The sequence below is a fragment of the Oncorhynchus mykiss genome, chromosome 9, assembly GCF_057628025.1.
Source record: "Oncorhynchus mykiss isolate SJ-2025 chromosome 9, ASM5762802v1, whole genome shotgun sequence".
NCBI lineage: Eukaryota > Metazoa > Chordata > Actinopteri > Salmoniformes > Salmonidae > Oncorhynchus > Oncorhynchus mykiss.
The window spans coordinates 18,500,200-18,526,225 of NC_143030.1; the positions used below are offsets into that span (position 1 = coordinate 18,500,200).

At 43.0% G+C, this 26,026-nt stretch overlaps 1 protein-coding gene across 1 annotated transcript; it reads right to left on the bottom strand.

Annotated features, from left to right (window-relative positions):
* On the bottom strand, window positions 1-14,234 carry mfap3l (microfibril associated protein 3 like). The gene is made up of 4 exons (XM_021614883.3): window positions 13,913-14,234; window positions 12,676-13,096; window positions 3,753-4,048; window positions 1-3,536 (listed from the first exon to the last, which is right to left on the bottom strand). The coding sequence occupies exons 2-4, from the start codon at window positions 12,947-12,949 to the stop codon at window positions 2,883-2,885; spliced, it is 1,224 nt and encodes a 407-aa protein (XP_021470558.3). The 5' UTR covers window positions 12,950-13,096; window positions 13,913-14,234; the 3' UTR covers window positions 1-2,882.
* Between the last annotated feature and the right edge of the window lie 11,792 nt (window positions 14,235-26,026).

Below are 26,026 nucleotides of genomic sequence, written 5' to 3' on the forward strand. Positions count from 1 at the left end.
CATGGTAACACACAGATTTTATTTTCACTACAAAAAAAGAGCATCGTTTAAAGCAGAGCAACATCAACCCCCACCCAGACTATTAAGCAGATAAAGTATTTTAGTCCTGTTAAAAGACTAATCCCAATACGTCGCACTCATTTCACATGCATCAGACTGTCAATGAAGCCTCTAATTTAAAACACGTACAGAGGGGAAGGAGGCTGGGGTTTGAGACCCAATTAAAACGAGATAATTCACATATTACAAAAAGGAAATGGGAGAAAATAAGATGGAAATATTGGAAACACAGACCGTATAAAGGCGGAAAAATTGTAAAACGTCTAACATCTAGGAAGTCAAAACACCACAATGGGCATCATAATAATAATAAATGTACAGTGCCTTGCGAAAGTATTCGGCCCCCTTGAACTTTGCGACCTTTTGCCACATTTCAGGCTTCAAACATAAAGATATAAAACTGTATTTTTTTGTGAAGAATCAACAACAAGTGGGACACAATCATGAAGTGGAACGACATTTATTGGATATTTCAAACTTTTTTAACAAATCAAAAATTGAAAAATTGGGCATGCAAAATTATTCAGCCCCCTTAAGTTAATACTTTGTAGCGCCACCTTTTGCGATTACAGCTGTAAGTCGCTTGGGGTATGTCTCTATCAGTTTTGCACATCGAGAGACTGAAAGTTTTTCCCATTCCTCCTTGCAAAACAGCTCGAGCTCAGTGAGGTTGGATGGAGAGCATTTGTGAACAGCAGTTTTCAGTTCTTTCCACAGATTCTCGATTGGATTCAGGTCTGGACTTTGACTTGGCCATTCTAACACCTGGATATGTTTATTTTTGAACCATTCCATTGTAGATTTTGCTTTATGTTTTGGATCATTGTCTTGTTGGAAGACAAATCTCCGTCCCAGTCTCAGGTCTTTTGCAGACTCCATCAGGTTTTCTTCCAGAATGGTCCTGTATTTGGCTCCATCCATCTTCCCATCAATTTTAACCATCTTTCCTGTCCCTGCTGAAGAAAAGCAGGCCCAAACCATGATGCTGCCACCACCATGTTTGACAGTGGAGATGGTGTGTTCAGGGTGATGAGCTGTGTTGCTTTTACGCCAAACATAACGTCTTGCATTGTTGCCAAAAAGTTCAATTTTGGTTTCATCTGACCAGAGCACCTTCTTCCACATGTTTGGTGTGTCTCCCAGGTGGCTTGTGGCAAACTTTAAACAACACTTTTTATGGATAGCTTTAAGAAATGGCTTTCTTCTTGCCACTCTTCCATAAAGGCCAGATTTGTGCAATATACGACTGATTGTTGTCCTATGGACAGAGTCTCCCACCTCAGCTGTAGATCTCTGCAGTTCATCCAGAGTGATCATGGGCCTCTTGGCTGCATCTCTGATCAGTCTTCTCCTTGTATGAGCTGAAAGTTTAGAGGGACGGCCAGGTCTTGGTAGATTTGCAGTGGTCTGATACTCCTTCCATTTCAATATTATCGCTTGCACAGTGCTCCTTGGGATGTTTAAAGCTTGGGAAATCTTTTTGTATCCAAATCCGGCTTTAAACTTCTTCACAACAGTATCTCGGACCTGCCTGGTGTGTTCCTTGTTCTTCATGATGCTCTCTGCGCTTTTAACGGACCTCTGAGACTATCACAGTGCAGGTGCATTTATACGGAGACTTGATTACACACAGGTGGATTGTATTTATCATCATTAGTCATTTAGGTCAACATTGGATCATTCAGAGATCCTCACTGAACTTCTGGAGAGAGTTTGCTGCACTGAAAGTAAAGGGGCTGAATAATTTTGCACGCCCAATTTTTCAGTTTTTGATTTGTTAAAAAAGTTTGAAATATCCAATAAATGTCGTTCCACTTCATGATTGTGTCCCACTTGTTGTTGATTCTTCACAAAAAAATACCGTTTTATATCTTTATGTTTGAAGCCTGAAATGTGGCAAAAGGTCGCAAAGTTCAAGGGGGCCGAATACTTTCGCAAGGCACTGTAATTTCTCAAAATGTTTCAATGAACCACACTAGAAGGCTATAGTGGCTATGCAATTGTTAATTACGTGCATCACAGACCAGAAGGCCTGAAACATCTAGGTCTTCAATCATCCCCTGAAATATTATTCGTGATCCAATAATTCAGCCGTTACAGAAGTTATATCAGTCTATATAAATCACTTGTATAGAGTTTAACTGACTAAATTTGACTATAGACCACACTTTCAAATCCAGATTTTTTCTCAGAGTCCAGCATGCATTTGACGTACTATAACATGACACTGAAACTTCAGGTCGGTTGGTTGGAACAGTGGTAGGATAATGTGCAGTCTTTTCAAGCTGAAACAAAAGAAGCCTTGGTGGTCTGTTTAGTGACAGTGATTGCACAATGTCAGCTTGAAGAGCTAATTTATGAATTTATCATAAAACGGAATAATACTGCAAAGAGTCAACAAGTCAAGTTTTTTTTCTTCCTGAAATCGATTGAGGAAATGCTTGAATCGAAAAACAAACAGCTCTTTCGTCTGCTTACTAATACTAATTAAATGGCCCTTTACAATGCTTTATACTTACGCATATCGCTTGTTGGTTATCCTCTCCAGCCACAATATATTCAACATGAAGATCCATAAGCATGAAGGATGATGATTATACTCAATGTCTTATCAAGTTGATTTATTGGAATCCAGACTAGGTTATTAGAATATAATCCAGATGGACCTACATACGTAGTATCTAGGTTCCAGTTTTAAGCTAGTTCTGTTGAGAAGTGAAATAAAATGACCTTTTCTTGACATATTCTATGTTTTTGAGGGTGGGGGAGGGAAATGCATAGGACAGGATCGTTCATCCCATTCTTTTTTTCCCTCCTGTTGTTTACACATAGCTTTCGTAAATCACCTGACCAGGCTGTAGCTTAGTAGTAACCTCTGGATCTGGCTCCGCCTCCAGCTCCTCCTCCACTGGCTCCTGCTCCAGCTCAGAACCCTGCTCTTCTTGCTCCTCCTCTAGGTGCAGGGGAGCCAATGGCGGAGGAGATGAAGGTGTGGCCTCGGCCAGAGCCGGGGCCTCCATGGGCAGCGGGGGGTGGATGGACACCTGGATGGCGATGTGCTGAGGCTGCTCGTGCAACGACGCGTCGTCAGAATCCGCTGCAGGGGATCCAGAACGCTCCCTCTCTCGCTCCCTCTCTCTCTCCCGGAGGATGGTGAAGACGTCGCCGGGCCCCACCCCGACCAGGGCCCCCTGCACCAGGGCCGCCCGGCATCCCAATGCCCCGCCCATGTGGTGCCCCTCTGGGGCCTGGCGGAGGAACGTGTGCCTCATCTCCTCAACCCCCACCACTTCCAGGATCTCCTCCATGAAGGTGCGGCAGTTCATGATGAGCGGGGGCAGCGGGATGCTGCGGGCCAGCTCCTCGATGTAGCGGGCAAACTCCATGGTCTTGAACTGGGTCACCTTGGCCAGCTCCAGGGTCTTGGCTGACGTGATGATGGGGATACGCTTGGCGATTTCAAACGCCTTCTGGAGCTTTAAAATAGAAGAGAATAGATTGGAATTTAACTTTATTGGACATTAATTATCATGGATGGAAATGTTTCGATTCTTATTTTATTTTATTAAAAACATCACCTATGTACATTCAAAACAGTTACACACTCACTCACCCACCCACACACCCACCCACAAAGTTACTAGCTATGTCTTTGTACGGTCCTCACAAGTATAGCCAAATGCGACACAAACCTTCTCGGCGCCCTCAGTGCGGAAGAAGTCGTTGATGGCCTTCTCAGTCTTCTTCAGGTGGCTGCTCATCATGCAGAGGCGCGTGATGTTGAGGATCATGATGATGGTGAAGGTGACGAGGCACACGATAACGTAGTAGGCCCCCAGGTCCCCGCTGTGCAGGACCACGCGCATGGTCACTGTGCAGTTGGCGCTGCCGTGCACGTTGGACGCCATGCACGTGTACTTGCCACGGTCGGCGAACGTGATCTCTGTGATGTTGAGGATGCCATCGTCCGTCAGCAACCACTTGTCACCTTTCGAGGAGAAAGAGACAGACCGAGACAGTCATTTAGAGGACTGTAGCTTCAAAATCAGTCCCCACCAATTAAACCCAAAATGCACTCAAACCAACTGTAGGTTTTTCACATTAACAATGGTGAAGGACAGACTTAACTAGAACAGCTCATGATACATTGCTACAGAAAGAAATATCATACCATAGAAACAGGGTCGATTTTCCTTCAAGGAATGGGCTATCTTTTCTATGAATTCTATTTCTATGGATCAATCAAGTCACAGGAGGCTGCAGAGGGGAGGACGGCTCATAATAATGGCTGTATCGGAGCAAATGGAATGGCATCAAGCACCTGGAAACCATGTGTTTGATGCCATTCCATTAACACGAGCCCGTTCTCCCCGATTAAGGTGCCACCAACCTCGTATGATTCAAGGTTAGTGCAATATGCATTTCCTGGTTGCAAAGACAGCAGCCAGGCTCAGGCTATGCTAGACCGGAAGGTATCTACTAGTTTTTCCAAGACAGTCACATGCAACAGCTTTTTATAGCTAGCTGCCATGGCCATGCTTTCTGAGAAGGCCTTTGGGTTTGCACTGCATAGAAAGAAAATTAATAGAAATTCCCATTCAACCCCCCCCCCCACCCCCAAATTCTAAAATCATTCTATTTTTATGCTTCCACTGTACTTCTTGGGTCCTGAAGCCACTTTATAGCTCTCCCTCATCACGTTACTTTTGGAATCAGGCTAGGCCACTAATGAAATGCATGTTTTTGGCACAGAGCTCGATTCATTCATTATCCCCCATAATCTAGGCCTATAAAGGACTCCTGTAATTAATTTATTGCAACAAATAGCGATTCATTAGGTTGCATAATTGATATTATTGAGTGATAATATTATGCCAACTGCAGGACTGTCCTCGAGCCTGCAATCCAGCAACCAGCTATTTTTAAACATACTTTGGATTGGAATCCTCGACCCCTCCCGAAGTGGACCAGTCTTCCCTTTTTATTAGTTACTGAGAAACCATCTTTGTTTCATTCGTCCACTGTTGATACAGTCCAAAAACATGTTGCATGTCAACAATCAAGTTTTCTAGATATAGAACTTTCAAAATACAGTGTCACAGTACGATGCGTTTTGTTCCTTGTTTATTTAAAATTCTCCATTCCAAATGGCACCCTATTCCCTATTTAGTGCACTACTTTTGATCAGGGCCTATAGGGCTCTGGTTAAAAGTAGTGCAACTTAATAATAATAATAAATGGGCCTTTGTAGTGCTTTTCAAGGACCCAATGTCGCTTTAAAATGTATAGAAATTAAAAAGAAAACAGGAGTCAAAACAAACTAAACAGACTAAACAAAACATGAATAAAGAGAGGGTTGGGCTCAAAGAAGGGAAAGGGTAGGCCTTTTCAAAGAGGTGGGGCTATAGGAGGGACAAAGATAGTGATGAACGGCGAGTCCCGGGTGGCTAGAGGGAGGGAGTTCCAGAGCCTAGGAGCAAACCTGGAGAAGGTCCTGTTTCCGAAGCTTCGACCTGGGGATGACAAGGTGAATAGAGAATAGGGTGCCATTTGGGATGTAGACTGGTCAATATTTAAATAGAGTGGGGCTGAGGGAAGCTGCATTCTGTCTGGGAAAATACCATGTGGTGCTTGCTGGTGAACAGGGAGACAAACGCCTGGAGCGGAACACAAACAAACAAGCTATCATGTAAATGTTGAACCAAGGAAGTAGCCAGCCAAACATTAAAGCGTGTTACAAACATCTGTCGACTGTCGAAATTGGTTCGTCTTCCTCTACTACTAGGCTACTACTACTACTGCTGATACAACTAATCTTGGTATAATATCCAATTTATTAAGAAGCGCTTTTGTTATACCTATCAAGGCAAAATATCCTGAACAAAAATATTAACGCAACATGCAACAATTTTACTGAGTTACAATTCATATAAGGAAATCAGTAAATTTAAATAAATAAGGCCCTAATCTATGGATTTCACATGACTGGGTAGAGGCCCACCCACTGGGGAGCCAGGCCCAGACAATCAGAATACAGGAGTAATGAATACTCCTCAGTTTCATCAGCTGTCCGGTTGCAGGTGATCCTGCAGGTGAAAAGCCAGATGTGGAGGTCCTGGGCTGGCGTGGTTACACCTGGTCTGCAGTTCTGAGGCCAGTTGGACGTAATGCCAAATTCTCTAAAACAATGTTGGAGGCGGCTTATGGTAGAGAAATTAACATTCAATTATCTGGCAACAGCTCTGGTGGACATCCCTGCAATCAGCATGGCAATTGCACGCCCCCTCAAAACTTGAGACATCTGTGGCATTGTGTTGCGTGACAAAACTGCCCAATTTAGAGTGGCCTTTTATTGTCCCCAGCACAAGGTGCACCTGTGTAATGATCATGCTGTTTTATCAGTTTCTTGATATGCCACACCTGTCAGGTGGTTGGATTATCTTGGGAAAGGAGAAATGCTCACTAACAGGGATGTAAACAAATTTGTGCACAAAACTTGAGAGAAATACGATTTTTGTTCTTATGGAACATTTCTGGGATTCTTTTTATTTCAGCTCATGAAACATGGAACCAGCACTTTAATGTTGTGTTTATATTTTTTGTTCAGTATAAATGTCATCCTGGCTATATTTCACCATGGTCTACATTGACCACTATTCTCCTGTCGCTGCATGAAGTGGCATCATCTGACATTGCGTTAGAACATCAACGTACGTAGGCATGTGGTGAGACAGTGGATGGATGGATGACTTCGCGTCTCTCTCTCTCCAGATTCTGACAGCTCATCCTGAGTGGGTGGGTGACTCAGAAAGAGAGAGTCTATCACAGAATGCGAGAGAACATGAAACCAATTCTGGAGGCGAGTAGTGTTAGGCTTAAGACAGAGCATGAATAGACTAGTACACACACACCTTCGCTTCCCACACACTTAAATCCATCAAGCCTCCAGCCTCTCTGTCGTGTCTCTAAAAAAACTGAATGCGTAAAGGAAATGTACCGGGGAACCTGGACATCAATTTATTTCCATGAGAATAGAGAGACTAAGCGTATACACCCCTGCCCCCCGTGTGAAGTGTTTCAAGGCTTCCTTCGAAAGTACGTGAGTGTGTGGAAAGCAAAAGCTCTCTAAAAAACAGGTGTCGACAGCTATAAAAGAAAAGTAGTGCGCAACAGGGAAGAAACAACTGTTGTGTATGTCATAACAGGTCTGTGACAGAGCCTTGTGGAGCATGAAGTCTTCTACTGACTGGCTCACCGTCATCCATGAGTAAAATAGCCCCAGCTATGACCACAACAAACATCAATCTAAACATTGACAAATGTATTAATGTTGTGTGCATGCTACAGGTAACAGGCCATAGTGGTTCAATAATGATTGTTGTGCCAGAGCAAGTTCCAACAGGTCTGTTCAAAATGGAACCCGCAATGCTCATTTAGCATTCCTGTTTTATAGCAGGTGACTCACACGGTTAAAAGCTTAGATTCTTCATTATTGTAGCCGACTATTTATCTGGAACATATTTTCTACCCAGACAGTATTCTCTCTACATCTTTTCTACCCAGACAGTATTCTCTCTACATCTTTTCTACCCAGACAGTATTCTCTCTACATCTTTTCTACCCAGACAGTATTCTCTCTACATCTTTTCTACCCAGACAGTATTCTCTCTACATCTTTTCTACCCAGACAGTATTCTCTCTACGTCTTTTCTACCCAGACAGTATTCTCTCTACATCTTTTCTACCCAGACAGTATTCTCTCTACATCTTTTCTACCCAGACAGTATTCTCTCTACATCTTTTCTACCCAGACAGTATTCTCTCTACATCTTTTCTACCCAGACAGTATTCTCTCTACGTCTTTTCTACCCAGACAGTATTCTCTCTACATCTTTTCTACCCAGACAGTATTCTCTCTACGTCTTTTCTACCCAGACAGTATTCTCTCTACATCTTTTCAACATAGACAGTATTCTCTCTAAATCTTTTCTCAACTCCTTTTTCTTTTCGCCCCAATCTCTTCTTTTCTTTTTCCAATCTGCCTCCACATATAGCAGATAGATTAGGACTGAATGAAAGAAATTATCCTATTAGTATCCTACCCGTTAGTATGCTATTAGTATCCTACCCATTTGTATCCTACCTGATAGCATCCCATTAGTATCCTCCCCGTTTGTATCCTACCTGTTAGTATGCTACATGTTAGTCTCCAATTAGTATTTTACCTGTTAGTATCCTATTAATATCTTACCTGTTAGTATCCTATTAATATCTTACCTGTTAGTATCCTATTACCTCCAAGCTGTTAGTATCCTATTACCTCCAACCTGTTAGTATCTTGGCTGTTAGTATCTTACATGTTCGTATCCTATTATCTCCTACCCATTAGTATCCTATTACATGTTAGCATTCTACCTGCTAGTATCCTACCTGTTATAGTATGCTATTAGGATCTTCCCACTTGTTAGTATCCTCCTATTACCCCCTCCCACCTGTTAGTATCCTCCTATTACCCCCTCCCACCTGTTAGTATCCTCCTTTTACCCCCTCCCACCTGTTAGTATCCTCCTATTACCCCCTCCCACCTGTTAGTATCCTCCTATTACCCCCTCCCACCTGTTAGTATCCTCCTATTACCCCCTCCCACCTGTTAGGATGATCCTATTACCCCCTCCCACCTGTTAGTATCCTCCTATTATCCTATTACCCCCTCATCACCTGTTAGTATCCTCCTATTACCCCCTCCCACCTGTTAGTATCCTCCTATTACCCCCTCCCACCTGTTAGGATGATCCTATTACCCCCTCCCACCTGTTAGTATCCTCCTATTACCCCCTCCCACCTGTTAGTATCCTCCTATTACCCCCTCCCACCTGTTAGTATCCTCCTATTACCCCCTCCCACCTGTTAGTATCCTCCTATTACCCCCTCCCACCTGTTAGGATGATCCTATTACCCCCTCCCACCTGTTAGTATCCTCCTATTATCCTATTACCCCCTCATCACCTGTTAGTATCCTCCTATTACCCCCTCCCACCTGTTAGTATCCTCCTATTACCCCCTCCCACCTGTTAGTATCCTCCTATTACCCCCTCCCACCTGTTAGTATCCTCCTATTACCCCCTCCCACCTGTTAGGATGATCCTATTACCCCCTCCCACCTGTTAGTATCCTCCTATTACCCCCTCCCACCTGTTAGGATGATCCTATTACCCCCTCCCACCTGTTAGTATCCTCCTATTACCCCTTCATCACCTGTTAGTATCCTCCTATTACCCCCTCCCACCTGTTAGGATGATCCTATTACCCCCTCCCACCTGTTAGTATCCTCCTATTACCCCCTCCCACCTGTTAGGATGATCCTATTACCTCCTTCCACCTGTTAGTATCCTATTACCTCCTCCTATTACCCCCTCCCGCCTGTTAGGATCCTACTACCCCCTCCCGTCTGTTAGGATCCTACTACCCCCTCCCGCCTGTTAGGATCCTACTACCCCCTCCTGCCTGTTAGGATCCTACTACCCCCTCCCACCTGTTAGTATCCTCCTATTACCCCCTCCCACCTGTTAGTATCCTCCTATTACCTGCTCCCACCTGTTAGTATCCTCCTATTACCCCCTCCCATCTGTTAGGATGATCCTATTACCCCCTCCCACCTGTTAGTATCCTCCTATTACCCCCTCCCACATGTTAGTATCCTCCTATTACCCCCTCCCACCTGTTAGGATAATCCTATTACCCCCTCCCACCTGTTAGTATCCTCCTATTACCCCCTCCCACCTGTTAGGATGATCCTATTACCCCTCCCACCTGTTAGTATCCTCCTATTACCCCCTCCCACCTGTTAGGATGATCCTATTACCCCCTCCCACCTGTTAGTATCCTCCTATTACCCCCTCCCACCTGTTATGATGATCCTATTACCTCCTTCCACCTGTTAGTATCCTATTACCTCCTCCTATTACCCCCTCCCGCCTGTTAGGATCCTACTACCCCCTCCCGCCTGTTAGGATCCTACTACCCCCTCCCGCCTGTTAGGATCCTACTACCCCCTCCCGCCTGTTAGGATTCTACTACCCCCTCCCGCCTGTTAGGATCCTACTACCCCCTCCTGCCTGTTAGGATCCTACTACCCCCTCCCACCTGTTAGTATCCTCCTATTACCCCCTCCCACCTGTTAGTGTCCTCCTATTACCTGCTCCCACCTGTTAGTATCCTCCTATTACCCCCTCCCACCTGTTAGGATGATCCTATTACCCCCTCCCACCTGTTAGTATCCTCCTATTACCCCCTCCCACCTGTTAGTATGCTCCTATTACCCCCTCCCACCTGTTAGTATCCTCCTATTACCCCCTCCCACCTGTTAGGATGATCCTATTACCCCCTCCCACCTGTTAGTATCCTCCTATTATCCTATTACCCCCTCATCACCTGTTAGTATCCTCCTATTACCCCCTCCCACCTGTTAGTATCCTCCTATTACCCCCTCCCACCTGTTAGGATGATCCTATTACCCCCTCCCACCTGTTAGTATCCTCCTATTACCCCCTCCCACCTGTTAGTATCCTCCTATTACCTGCTCCCACCTGTTAGTATCCTCCTATTACCCCCTCCCACCTGTTAGGATGATCCTATTACCCCCTCCCACCTGTTAGTATCCTCCTATTACCCCCTCCCACATGTTAGTATCCTCCTATTACCCCCTCCCACCTGTTAGGATAATCCTATTACCCCCTCCCACCTGTTAGTATCCTCCTATTACCCCCTCCCACCTGTTAGGATGATCCTATTACCCCTCCCACCTGTTAGTATCCTCCTATTACCCCCTCCCACCTGTTAGGATGATCCTATTACCCCCTCCCACCTGTTAGTATCCTCCTATTACCCCCTCCCACCTGTTATGATGATCCTATTACCTCCTTCCACCTGTTAGTATCCTATTACCTCCTCCTATTACCCCCTCCCGCCTGTTAGGATCCTACTACCCCCTCCCGCCTGTTAGGATCCTACTACCCCCTCCCGCCTGTTAGGATCCTACTACCCCCTCCCGCCTGTTAGGATTCTACTACCCCCTCCCGCCTGTTAGGATCCTACTACCCCCTCCTGCCTGTTAGGATCCTACTACCCCCTCCCACCTGTTAGTATCCTCCTATTACCCCCTCCCACCTGTTAGTATCCTCCTATTACCTGCTCCCACCTGTTAGTATCCTCCTATTACCCCCTCCCACCTGTTAGGATGATCCTATTACCCCCTCCCACCTGTTAGTATCCTCCTATTACCCCCTCCCACCTGTTAGTATCCTCCTATTACCCCCTCCCACCTGTTAGGATAATCCTATTACCCCCTCCCACCTGTTAGTATCCTCCTATTACCCCCTCCCACCTGTTAGGATAATCCTATTACCCCCTCCCACCTGTTAGTATCCTCCTATTACCCCCTCCCACCTGTTAGGATAATCCTATTACCCCCTCCCACCTGTTAGTATCCTCATATTACCCCCTCCCACCTGTTAGGATGATCCTTTTACCTCCTCCCACCTGTTAGGATCCTACTAGTATCCTGTTAGTCTCCTGCCTGTTAGAATCCTGTTAGTCTCCTGCCTGATAGTATCCTACCTGATAATTCTATCCGCTAGTATTCTACCTGTTAGTATGCTAATCGGATCCTCCTACCGGTTAGTATCCTAATAGTTTCCTACCTTTTATTCTCCTATTAATATCCTACCTGTTAGTATCCTACCAGTCCCCTACCTTTCAATCTCCTATTAGTATATTATCCGATGCCATTCATATTTACTAACAACCTCCCTGTTTTATGACCTACATTCAGCTCAATACTGTATTATGTATCTACAAACAGTTAGGTAGTGGCAGTGACCACCAATCTGCCTCCATATAGGTACCAGTAGATAGATTACAACTGAAAGAGAAAACAATGACAATAGTATCCTATCAATGCCAGCAATATTATGTACTTTATCTAGTATCTGAAGTTAAGTAGTGGCTGTAACTTTTTAACTCTTGAGGTTTTGGAAAAAAAAGAGGGGACAGGCCAGCTTGTTTGGTTTGTTATCATCATTGCTTTGGTGTATGATTATGCTTATCTGCTGGGTTGATATTGCATAATCGCAGCAAATAATCCCCCTTTATATATATATATATATATATCTCATCATAGTCTGTCATAATGCAACTACTCAATGTGACCTTCCTATGAAATCCCCCCCACCCCTCTCTGTTCTTCCTCCCTCCCTTGTACACAGCACACCATTTTTTTTGACTGTTGTCTACAAATGCTGCCCTTTGGCCATACAAAAACTTAAATACAGAGGGATTTAGTCAGTAGTTTACAGAGATCGAGGCTATTTTAACTATAAATCATAATTCTAGCTTTTTTCATGACAGTTTGTGTTAATGCCCGTCATCCTCTGCGTCAGAAGGTCTGCATAGTCACACGATTTGTTTCATAATGCCTTATTATTTAAATAGAACTTGAATGGTAATGCCTTAAGCGGACACTGGCAGTTCAAATTGGTGTTGAGAGCTGCTGATTCTGTGGCTAAAGCTACATCAAGGACATTATTGATAACTGTACATTCAATTAGCTTGACTTACTTGTCTCCGTGTCCAGCAGGTCTCCATGCGAGTTGAACCACTGTATATTCGGTACAGGCTCTCCAGTGACGTTGCAATCAATCAGCGCGCAGTTACCTTCGCGGGCGATGATCTGGCTTACTTTCGAGAACACCAGGGGGACAAATCCACCATCTGCCACCGTGCCGTTTTCTGTGCTGTTTCTATCTGAAACCGCCGATAGAACCCCGGCGGTGTAGAGGCTGATAGTGGACAGTAGCAAGAGGCTAAAACCGTAGCCACTTGACCGACTCATTTTTTCCCCTTCTTCCTGACCGTGCCTTTCCCCCGAGGATAGTTTGTCATGCCACTCGCGTCTTCATGTTCAACACATACTGGCTATCTCCTGATTGCGGTAATGAAAGGCAATTTGGTATTCTGCTCCAAATCTTGAAGCATTCCACTGAAAGAGGAAAACAATTAAAAGAAAGAAAAGCACTCATGAACATTCTGAACAGTTGGTTTGTTTAGATAATGAATTCTCTGCTGAACCAGGGACCTTCGGTTGGTAAATTACTCCCCGACCCAATACAACAACAAAGAAACACTACCAAATACAGTACGTTTTTTTTAAACTGTAAAGCCAACAATGAATGTAATATTGTCGTTACAGCAACAGTATCTGTTAATGCATTGTTACAACATAGAGCTGCAATGTTACAGACATGATAGAATTATAATATTGACGCCTACATAATATTTATTTTCGGTCTATTTTTATTAGCTAACGTTAGGCCTAACGTATTGTCTAAAATCAATTGCTTGATAACAATAAATGCTGTTAGTTAGTAGTATAAATATATTTATTTGACCGACAATTTGAATGCAAAAAAGTAGCTAACCTAGATAGCTATTCTGGGCTATTTGCAATAGTGAGCTAATATTGTTCTGGATGCAAAATAGTGGAGGCTTGCTAGTAATCTAACGTTAACGTCGCTAGCCAGCCTGGAAAGGACACAACGGGTTGGCTAACTAGCTAGCTTCTTTGATATAGCTAAACGGCCAAGTTGCTCACATATTATAGTTCGCTAGTTAAATGTAATGTTTAATGTAGTAACGTTAGCTAACTAACAGAAAAATAATCAACCGTTACTGTAGCTACTAACGTTACTAGGTACAGGGAATGATGAATGCTAACGTTAGTTGCTAACCATCATCATAGCTAGCGATAACGCTATCTCGATTAATAACGTTTTCCAACATCTGATTGCATACTTACACAATAGTCGTCCACTGTTATGTTTGCGGAGCTAGGTACTAAAGATGTTGTATCGTTATGCGGTCAAGAAGGAGAACGCCGTCTGTCTTTCGGACACCGTTGCGTTCCGCTATTTATTCGACATCCTCAAATCTCTTGTCTTTTGCTCAGCTGGCGGCTTGACACAACATTCGTTCGCTGCAGCGTTCAGCTTCCCTACCCTAGTCAAATTACAAGCAAGCAGCAAGAAAACTAGGACGGTCATTGCCAACGCACCAACTTTATTTGATCCGACCTGAAGGGGTCCACATGTGCACATGGCAATCATGAATGTGTCATTAGTGGAATTAAATGTAGCTAGAAAAGTATTATATATATTTTTTTCTTTTTTTTGTTGTTGCAATAATTGAAAAGAACATCATCACTTATTTTTATTTATTATTTAACTAGGCAAGCTTGTTAATAACACATTCCCTGGCCAAACCCGGACACTGTGCCAATTGTGCACCGCCTACAGCCTGGAATCAAACCAGGGTCTGTAGTGACATCTCTAGCACTGAGATACAGTGCCTTAGACTGTTGCGCCACTCGGGAGCCCAAGCTTCTTCCAAAAACTAAAACACAGCAACTAAAACATGTCGTTTTTTCATGAATGAATGAAGTGCATTTATGAACTAAACTGTAGGCTACATTTAGGGCTTACTGCTTTGTGTCTGCCCTTTGTCTTTCTATGAAGTCTAGTACATTAACATACAGTTCTCCAGACAGTAAACAGAGGCCAGTGTCTCACTCTCTCTGAGATCCAGGCAGTTTGCCATCATCAACCACTGCATTGTTCAATCTGATGGATGTAACTACAGTACTGAAGACTGATGAAGAGGCCAAATGTGGTTCTATTTAATCCTCAGACTTCCCTTTGTATATATAAATGACCAATGAGATGAGTTGTATTCAGAACACGACTAATTTGAATAGGCAAAATAACTAGGATACAAACAAATTAAATCAATGCTATCAGTAGCTTACTGTATACATTGCAGGCACACTCTCTTCACACATTATCTTCACACACTCACACACAAACTGTTGTAGTCAAAAGAGAGTGTATAAAGTTCAGGTAAAAATAACAAACTGTTTGGCTCAACCCAAGTAGGTCATATCTGCCTTCCGGAGTGGATTATTGACCGACCTTGTCGGTGCTTTAAAAGCATGAATCAATCTCTGAAATGGACACATGCTATTAAAAGACTCCATTCATTAATCCATAACCCTAGCTATCTCGCATTAGCAAGTGTTGATATTGTGGAAAGAGTGTTAATTTCCCAATAAATATACACAGCAGAGTTTCAATGAACTGCAAATTCAATTCTAAGTAGGAGTGAGACATAGGGGTTGCTTCAGATGAAACACAAACACATGGCCAGCTGCCTAGGTGCCTTTCAAGTTAGAAAAACATTTAAAAACAATTCATATTTTTTTGTTCAGAAATGCTTGGCTCAAATAATGCTGATTTAGTTGTAAAGATGTTAACAGAGTTACACAGTGCTAGCTACTAAACTAGGCCGATGACTGCCACATGGCGATTACATTTACAGTTATCTCCAAGGCAAAATGCGTATCTTGTCCGAGGTAAGTTAGCGTCTCTGTGATTCAAGTGTGAATTAGTGTACAGTATTTGAAATATATATATCTCTGTCAATGAAAATAGTTAATGTTTTTGTTATCTGAAGTACTCCTTACAAAGCTTCCTTGATGAGTGCCGAGCCTCTTGAAAGCCAGTGTAAAAAGAGAGAGAAGATATATTTATTACTCATTTATTGAATTCAAGTGTGTGTGTGTGTCTGTGTGTGTGTTTCTTCACCTCATCGATCTGTTGCGGTGTGGAGAGGGAGAAGGCCGCTCTGACATAAGGACAAGGGTCTGAGCTGTTGATCATGAATACACCTCTAGGGACGAGCAGCACCTAGGACAACAGACAATATTCAACACACCAGTACCTACATACCAAATCTCATGACAGAACCAAAACTGTGGTGGTGGTGATGAACTTATATCATAGCCCGGTGACTCCATTTGTCTCACACACACACACACACACACACACACTCTTATCTTGAAGCTCAGAAATATGTGTCTTAAAACTGCTGCTTATAGATTCTGTGTGCTGATATTAGAGTTGCTCTTTGTTTCTTCCTCTCCCAGTCCCACTCTGCACATAACAAGCCTAATTATACACTGCAAAAAGCTTCAATTGTTTCATGCTGTGAGGGAAAATCCCGCATGTTAGATTATAAAATCAAATCTGAAAGTATTCCCTGCTATTTTCACATAGAAACAGACCAATCAGAGTGGATTTGGAGTGTTCTCGTGTGGGAGGGGAAACGGTGGGTTTTAAAATCCGTTTGCCTTGGTGAATACTGGCTGTTTTCCATCCTATCCCACATCCTATTCCTGACAACACTAGCCCCGCCCTGCAAACCTCCTGCTGCTGATCATGATGCATGAGTAGAACTAGAAACCTAGACAACCAAATAACACAAGACACACAGTAGGGTTACCTGTAGCCAACCTGTCCTTAATATCCAAAATATATATCATTTTAATGACAGGAACCTCTCAAAGATGCATGACTTCAGTATAAGTGGACTATTTTAGAACCCCAAGCATAATCTCATTCAGTCAAACAGGCTGTATTAGTTTAGTCAGTGTATGTGTCAGCTGTGGTGAGCCCGAGGTAAGGTGTGTGTGCGTGTTTGTTTGTGTGTGCACCTTCTCCTCCAGAGCTTTCTAAATGATTAGCTGCTGGGTGTCTGCAATGCCCTTCAGTTTGATCCACAGGAACACGCCTGCAGCTGGAGCGCGCCACTCTGTCACATCTACACACACACACACACACACACACACAGGAAAGAGAAACAGAATGGTTGGGTCTGGGTGCAGGGATTGTTTCTTGGATTATGCCTTTAGCAAAACGCTAATTCCTCTATAGACTTTTTTAGTTATAACCTTTTAACAAGCTCCTAGCACTGTGTTATGTGATGGCTTTATCATAATGTTAGGCTTTGATGGGTTTGGATTTCTGAACTTTAATAGTTATTAATCATTAGTTGTAATAGAGACCTGAGGGGTGCCATAGCCGAGGGGCTACGCCAGAGGTGAAGGGTTATCTGTAGGGGGAAGGTCCTGAGAATAGGAAAAGCGATCCCGTGGCAGGCATTGATAAGGGGGAGAGCCATGGATTAATGATGAAGGGGGTCCAGGTCAGGTCAGGTCACGTTAAGGGAGAAAGAAAAGTTTATGGCCCATATCACTTAGATTCCTGCCTAGCAATACAGATCCAACATCTCTAAACATTGTGTTCTGAGAATATGAAACATACTTATTCATGTCACTGAGGGAGAGAGGGTAATGTATAACGTTTACATTATGTCGGGATACGTTGTTGTTAGCCATCAGGGATCCTATAGGAGGGATCCTCTGGGAGGAGAAGAGACACAGCCTGGAACTAGTCACCATGACAGCCGTGAGTTGGGGAGGAGTGAGAACTTTGGGTTAGAGGTCATGTCAGATGAAGTGAGGGAGAACAGATATCACTAAGGTTCTGTCTAGCAACAGAGATGTATTGGCTGTTCAGATGTGTAGGAGGAGACTCAGCATAGGAGAAAGGGTTAAATATCAATGCTTGTGTGAATTTCCTGCAACAAAAGGGTGATCAAATTAAGACCCTACATCTGTAGGTGTGTTATTTACTCAGGTGACATTGGTACGACCTTTGACCTACCCATCTGTGTTGTTGAGGACACCATCCTGACCCCAGCCATGCAGCAGTTGGGGCACAATGAGCTGGAGAGGGGGAGATGGAGAGAGATAGAGCGAAAGGGAGAAATCGAGATAGGAGACTGAGAACCAGGCCAGGGTGTAGTAGTCAAAGGTAGAAGTCACCCCAATCTCGACACCAATAACCAAATGTTGTGCGCACGCTGGCCAGCTACATTTTAATGTTTTGGTAGTCATGCGAGACTTCTCACCAGCCCCCACTGAGCAATAATGTAAGGTACTACCAACCTTTGAGAACTTGACCATGGAAAAGGACTATACAGTATAGCTATGTCATGACCGTATTTTTTATTGATTTTCTTCTCTCACATTGTAAACAAATGGAATGAACTCTTTCTATATTCCATATTGTCTATAACATTCCATACTTCTGTATCATGTACATTTACTGAGGAGAAACTGAAGTGACGATCAGACCGACCAATGTAATTCCATCTCTTCTAGGGCGCTAGACAGTGTGCTTGTTCTTTAATCACACATCCTCATTTATCTATTCCCTAACTTCCTCCTGCATGTGAGTGAATAACCCACAGGTGTCACGATGACATGACATTGGTCTACAAAGAGCAGGCAGTGACTGAGTGGGACTGGCTCTTCCAGCCAGTTCATGAAAGGTGAATTAGCATTGTGTTAACCTCGGTGATGACACTGATTAAACTACCAACACTTTCTGTCTACTCTCATCTACAGGGAAACGTGGGAGTGTCCGCCTATTGGCACCCTATTCCCTACACAGTGCACTACTTTTGACCACCCTGGTCAAAAGTAGTACACTATATAGGGAGTAGGGTGCCATTTGGGAGGTAATTACAGACAATTATGTCACTAATCTATACTGAGAATGTTACAGTACATTCACACAATTAAATGGAACACTTGTAAATCTCTCTCTCTCGATGATTGCATTTGTCTCATTAAAACCCAGCCAAACGGTCTCTTCTGGGAAAAGCACTTTAAAAGTTTTTTTAATCATGGTGCTATTCCCTAGGAACCAAAGGGAAGCAAACGGACCAAAATGGGGAGGGACTACCTAAACTTGTCCAATAAGAAACGCTTGTTCTCGTTTTCTGTTGCGAAACATGTTCCGACGGTGTGCACTGATGAATATCACCCAGGAGCTTTTCAGTTTTGCTCTTATTACAGTCACAGGAAGGAAGCCTCTTATGGTATTTAAAAAGTGACTAGAGACTAGACACAAAGTAGAAAATACAATCACATGAAATGAAAGATGGCTGAAGTTTTAATTACTACCTATCATGCATTTTAAAGGGGGGTGGTATGAAAGTTTACTAAGACAAGCATGCTACATGTACATAATAGTAGTTACTTGTTTATTTCTACATTTATTTTAAAGGGGATGGTGGGGTAGTTTACTACTAGGCCTACTTTTAAAGGGGAAGGTGGGGTCATTTATTACGACATGTATTTTAAAGGGGAGTGTGATGCATTTTAAAGAGGGTGTGGGGGTTGGAAGTAGAGGTTCATTCACCTGTGTGAAGGTGCTGGTGTGCATCGTATAAGCCTAGATGTGTAGTACCACTCTGTCCAACACCAGCGTGGGCCCACAGAGCCTATTCTCAGCCTACACACACACACGCAAGCAAGCACACACACACACACACACACACACACACGAGTCCCTGTGGTCCATATTGACTAATACTGAAGGGAACCCTCTCTTCTTTTGCATCCTGTGTGTGTGTCATTAAATTGTCAAACATAAACTGGAAAATCAAGGTGCCACTAACCAGCTGTTTACACACATTCTGACTTAATCCCTCTGTAAACAAGTTCAGACGTGTAAATAGACAACCACTACAAAATAGTTACACTGATATAACTAGTAATCGTGTAATAACTGAAACTAAACAGTTATCTTTTTTTAACAATATTTTTTAAAGTCTTTGTATGTTTATTGGATAGAGGGAGATAGAGGTGAAAGGTAGGAGAGAGAGTGCTGATTCGAATCCATTCTGGCAGTGGTACAACTGACCTCTGCTCCAGAGGCAGCAGCATAGACCGCTAGACCACCCCAGACTACTGAACAGGCCTCTCTTGCCAAATAGATTATTATCTCAATGAGATTAACCTGCATTAATAAAGGTTCAATGAAAACAGTTTACTTCCTACTTCCTCCCTGACTTCTAAACCCACATGGTTGCTTTGGAGATCTGACAGTGTGCCTCACCATAACGACAGGATCTTTGAGAAGGAGTCTGTCCTGATGATCCCCCCGTCAACGTCCATGGAGAGAAACGTGGGAGCTCAGGGCGACAGACAGACAGGCAGACAAGCAGACAGACAGACAGAAACACACGAGCAGCCAGTTTATGATATACAGTAGGGGTGATGCCAGTGCTGTGTCCCAATAAAACACACAAAGTCAAAATACATGAAACAATTACACTTTTTTCACCTTTTCAAACTGTAGGAAGTAATAGGGGTCATCCTCGATAACAAGGAGGTCATACTGTCTGGCAAGCTGTCAAAACGAGAACAAAAGCTGATTAGTTCTGGTGAATTAAACCTTTAGGGAAATCAATTTTCCACTCAGGTCAGAAAAGAACAAGCACAATCATTTCGCTCCCATATGCATAAGTCATTGTTTCAGTGTCAGTAGTTTTTACTGGCCCTGTGACCTGACCAGGACCGTGTCAAACTCCAGTCCCTAGTCATAGGCTGGTCAACATGAATCAGACCGTTAGGGAAATCATTAAAGAGAAGTAGAACAATGGATTCAGATTGGTTCCCTCTTTTCTTGGCTAATGCATAGCCCTGTTTAAATACTTTATAAATCCTTCCTTCCTTGTTTCCTTGAGGTAAGCACTGACCTATAACTGATTCAATAGGTGAAAGCAAGGTTACCAACTTCTTACTATCACCAATTCAACCAATTCAAATCTGTGATTACTTCAAGGAAGGAAGGTAGAAAGGAAGGGTGCATTTTCACGTATTTGAACAAGGCCTATATTCTCAGAAAAGGAGTGATATGTGGCACCACTTGTCCTCTTAGGGGATCCCTCTGAAAAGATAGAACCATTTAAGATCAGATAGAACTCTTTCTGGTTCCAAATAGCACCCTTTAACAGGTTCTATTTGAAACCCAGGTTCTATTTAGAACACAAAAGGGTTCTCTCTGACCTGAAAAAGGAAGCCTATTTTCAAGGGGTTCTCCTACAGGGTTGCGCAGCGGTCTAAGGCACTGCATCTCAGTGCTAGAGGTATCAATACAGACACCCAGGTTCCAGGCTGTATCACAACTGGCTGTGATTGGGAGTCCCATAATAGGGCAGCGCACAATTGGCCCAGCATCGTCCGGGTTTGGCTGGTGTAGGCCGTCATTGTAAATAAGAATTTGTTCTTAACTGACTTGCCCTGGTTAAATACAGGGACAATTGGTGTTACTTGGCAGTCTTTTTTTCTGAGAGTGTATGGGTCTGCACCTTGAAGATCTCCCTCTTCCTCTGGGTGGTCAAGGAGGCCCCGGTGGGGTTTCCTCCATTGGGGATGGTGTAGAGGACCCTGGGTACGGTGCTGTCTGGCTTGTGGACATCTGCCAGGTCCCATTGGGACAGCACCTCCTTCAGACCCCCCAGGATCATACCGTGCTGGTCACCAGAGGGAGGGAAGGAAGAATGGTGAAAGAGAGGGAGAGAGAGTGGGAGCGGGACAGAGAGAGAGAGAAAGAGAGTGAGAGAGTGTTTGTGAGAGAAAGAGAAGTGCTTCTTACTGCAGCGAGAGTTCCAGAGTAGGTAGATGCGTGGAGTAGACCGTCTCCAGGATTGACAAGCATTTCAAAAACCTACCAAAAAAAGGGGAAAAAATTATCCCGTACCCAGAATCAAAACATTCCCTTCAACATAGACAAAAGTATACTGAACACAAATATAAAAGCAGCCTGTAAAGTGTTGGTCCCATGTTTCCTGAGCTGAAATAAAAGATCCAAGAAATGTTCTGTACACACAAAAAGCTTACTTCGTTCAAATTTTGTGCACAAATTTATTTACATCCCTGTTAGTGAGCATTTCTCATTTGCCAATATAATCCATCCACCTGACAGGTGTGGCATATCAAGAAGTTGATTAAACAGCATGATCATTACACAGGTGCACCTTGTGCTGGGGACAATAAAAGGTCACTCTAAAAGGTTCTGTTTTGTCACACAACAAAATGCCACAAATGTTTCAAGGCTTGAAGGAGCGTGCAATTGGCATACTGACTGCAGGAATGTGCACCAGAGCCGTTGTCAGAAAACTGAATGTTCACTTCTCTACCATAAGCCGCATCCATGTCATTTTAGAGAATTTGGCAGTATGTCCAACCGGCCTCACAACCACAGATCACGTGTAACCACACCAGCCCAGGACCTCCAGATCCGGCGCCAATAATTAATTGCAATATGAGTGAAATTGAGTGAAATTGTTTTCCTTCCAAAAAACATTGTAATTAAGTTTGTTAGAAAGCAGCTTTTCTGTGTTGGAATGGTGTGGACGTACCCCAACATCAGAATGGTGTGGACGTACCCCAACATCAGAATGGTGTGGACGTACCCCAACATCAGAATGGTGTGGACGTACCCCAACATCAGAATGGTGTGGGCATCTGTCATGAAAAATATTAGGAGAATGACATCCTCCTATATGAGGAAATAGAAAGCATTTTTTGAACAGTCTGAAGTGTTTTTTCTCCAATTTATGCTTTGGCCACAAAGACGAGAGTCAACAACATTACTTGGGTATGAGTTAACAGAATATAAACTTTCAAAAGTCAGATTTTCACTGGGACAGTTACTTTAACCTTTCCATTCATAGGGGTGAATTCTAAGTTTAGTTGAATTTTTATTTAAGTCAATGAGAGGCGAAGTGAAAGACGTGAAATTGGAGGTAAGGATTCACCCCATTCAGAATAACCTACAGTTACAAAACCTCACCCAATTCTCTTATATTTTTTTGAAACAAGAAATAGGCCTAATCATTAATAATTACATTTGTATAGCAGCCAAGGTATTAATAACATATTCAGTATTTTATGTGTGTATTGGATCCTGGGCTGCATAATAGGATGCCATTTGAGACTCAGCCTTGGCTTTATTGTCCCGGCATCTCTTATCAGCTGTGATTGAACCAATGCAGACCACACACACACACACACACACACACACACACACACACACACACACACGCACACACACACACACACACACACACACACACACACACACACACAAACACACACACACACACACACACACACAACACACACACACACACACACACACACACACACACACACACAGGTTGAGAGCGCTATAGACCAATACGAGACACTATTTATACAGATAGTAATAAAGCTAGATAAGGACCCATTAGAGAGATAACCTCCCTTCTAACACTGCCATTGACTAGTATAGGTGTCATGTTGTCCTAACCTTTTCAATGTTGAACAGCACTGTGACAGGTCAACAGTTTAAACAGGCCAATGATTTTACATTGTAAACTTAGCCAATTCCTGACCATATGAATTGTGTGTTAGAGCTAGCCATGTACTGTTTATTACTCTGTTTGTGTCAAGGGGAGATTTTGGAGGCTATGTTCTTGTTGACTCTCCTATATTGTAGCAATACGAGGGTAGCCCTGACCAGGACACGAACCAGTAACTGTCAACCCAACACCTTAACCGTTACGCCAAGAGATCCGAACCTCTTGACGAGGTCACTAGGTGTTGGGTTAAGGTTGTTACAATATCATGCTCTGAAGAAGCTTCCAGGATCTTTTAGAAGACTAGCCCTTTCGTGGGCTAAAATACTTAAGGGGGTTGTGGCCAATATACCACGGCTAAGGGCTGTTCTTAGGTATAAACCCCCGAGATGCCTTATTCCTATTATAAACTGGTTACCAACGTAATCAGAGCATCAAAAATAAATGTTTTGTCATACCCGTGGTATATGGTCTAATATACAACGGCTTTCAGCCAATCAGCATTCAAAGCTCGAACCACCCAGTTTATAAATCATAATAAACAATATCTTGGTCAAAAGTAGTGCAGCATATAGGGAATTGGGTGTTATTCCGTACACACCCAGTGTTTCCCGCTGGAGGCAGAGTACTGTAGAGCCCTCTTCATCATGGTCTCGTCGAAGGTGGTCGTGTCACCATTCTGTCCCCATTCTTCACCTGGATGGAGCAGGACTGGAAGGGGAAGGTGTTGGGAGCCCCTCCGGCCAGGGAGATCATGGAGGGGGAGACCTCTGCTGGGGGAGGATAATTATCTAAGATACTGTTTGAAGAGGTAGGGACATATGGACAGATAGGGTATTTACATGCTGTCTACTAATGTTGATTTTTGGGTCAAGTTACAACAAGACATAAAGACATAGTAAATACTGTTCACCCATCCCATGTGAATCATCTTCAGAAAAACGTGATTATGGTATAATGATGAGATGTGTTATACTATGTTTAGTTTGAGTGTGATATCCTTGGCACGTTGATAGAGTGCCTTGTATGTTACTGGCAAGACAAATACAGTAGTAGGTTGTGAACTAAACTCCTAAGTAGTTACGGTTACTATGTTGTCCTGCTCCTGCGTACAGCAGCACTGGAGTGGATTATCTTGCAATAAAGGCAGCGCGAATAGAGAGCAATAGTAATGGAGTATTTTTGTAGGCACTAACTCTGCCATGGTTGGTTGGGCAAAGCCTATGGGAAATTGAATGGCGTTTTTGTAGGGGTTTTCGATAAACGCCAGAAACAAGGTCTGTGGTAAACACAGTCTGAGGAGAGTTTTGTTCTGTGAGATACAGTTAGAGGACCATTTTCTTTTCATGAGCCTGGTTTTATTTCTATTACAGCATATCGGATGACTCTCATTCATATTCCATTCACCCAGTTCAATGTAACAGCGATAGGTTTAGGGTACTACATGATACTCAAATTTTCCCTATATCCACCATGAGGTTGCTGCAACCTAGCCTATGCATGAAAGTTTACAATGTTGGTGTGCACACAGGCCGAGAGACAAATGTAAGGCACTCTTGCCTGCATCTAGCTGATATAGGGTGTAATCATTAGTCCAACAGTTGCAAACAGGTATGTTTATCTCCGTTTTGTTCCATTTGCTTCCGTTTAAGAAACGTTTTTCAACAGAATCGGCAAAATGAATACACCTGATCACGGGTAAACAGAGTTCACTCTCATAACAGCAACGTTGTAATCATTTCAATTCAATTTGCTTTATTGGCATGACGTAACAATGTAAATATTGCCAAAGCTTACTTTGGAGATTTGCCATGTTAACATTATAAAAATGATAAAAATCAATGTTGTCAACGGGACAACAGTAACAACAATAATCAAGGGTCAAAATAACCAAACGCTGAACAATAACAATAATAATAGAGGACATGTGCAGGCTGGTTTGTGTCCCTCATCTTATGCTGCTTGTGGACTTCAATGCACAACAAATCAGCTGCATGTGACCAGGCGAGAAAACCTTTCCAAGCCAAACCTCTACAAACAGTTTACATCGTTGTCACCATATTAGCTCAAGTAACCTCATAGTCAGTATAGTTAATCTTTGAGTCAACTACTCACCACATTTTATACACCGCAGTGTTAGCTAGCTGTAGTTTATGCTTTCTGTACTAAATTAATTATCTGATCCCTTGATTGGGTGGGCAACATGTCAGTTCATGCTGAAAGAGCTCTGACAGGCTGGAGGACGTTCTCCGGAAGTTGTCATAATTACTATGTAAGTCTATGGAAGGGGGTGAGAATCATGAGCCTCCTAGGTTTTGTAAGGACGCCAATGTACCCAGAGGAGGATGGAAGCTAGCTGTCCTCTGGCTACACCATGGTGCTACCCTACAGAGTGCTGTTGAGGCTACTGTAGACCTTCTTTGCAAAATAGTGTGTTTCAATCAGTTATTTGGTGACGTGAATATATTTAGTATAGTTTTATCGAAAAAGGATCACTTTTAAAATCTTTGACAATTTCAATTTTTATGAAATTCACTGAGGAGCATGGTCCTCCCCTTCCTCCTCTGAGGAGCCTTCACTGATGAGATAATCTTCATCAGCAAACGACACTAGAATTTATGTAATAATAAAAAGACACAGAAAGCACAAAGACTTCATAATTCATAAAGATCATGTTAACTGACTGATATGATCTCATATAAGAAAACATATAAAATCTCCTAAACCTGTGTTAACCTCAGACCTTATTTTCAGCATTTATCCCAAAACCCTTTTCCTTCCCCATTCATTTTTGACATAGGAATGGCTGAACGAACCAGAG

Excerpts from the sequence above, each read along its gene's own strand:
- mfap3l (XM_021614883.3), bottom strand. The coding sequence starts at position 12,949 with ATGAGTCGGTCAAGTGGCTACGGTTTTAGCCTCTTGCTACTGTCCACT. Across the intron at positions 4,049-12,675 it reads CCTGCTGGACACGGAGACAA|GTGACAAGTGGTTGCTGACG; the intron begins GTAAGTCAAGCT and ends TCTCCTCGAAAG. Across the intron at positions 3,537-3,752 it reads GCACTGAGGGCGCCGAGAAG|CTCCAGAAGGCGTTTGAAAT; the intron begins GTTTGTGTCGCA and ends TCTATTTTAAAG.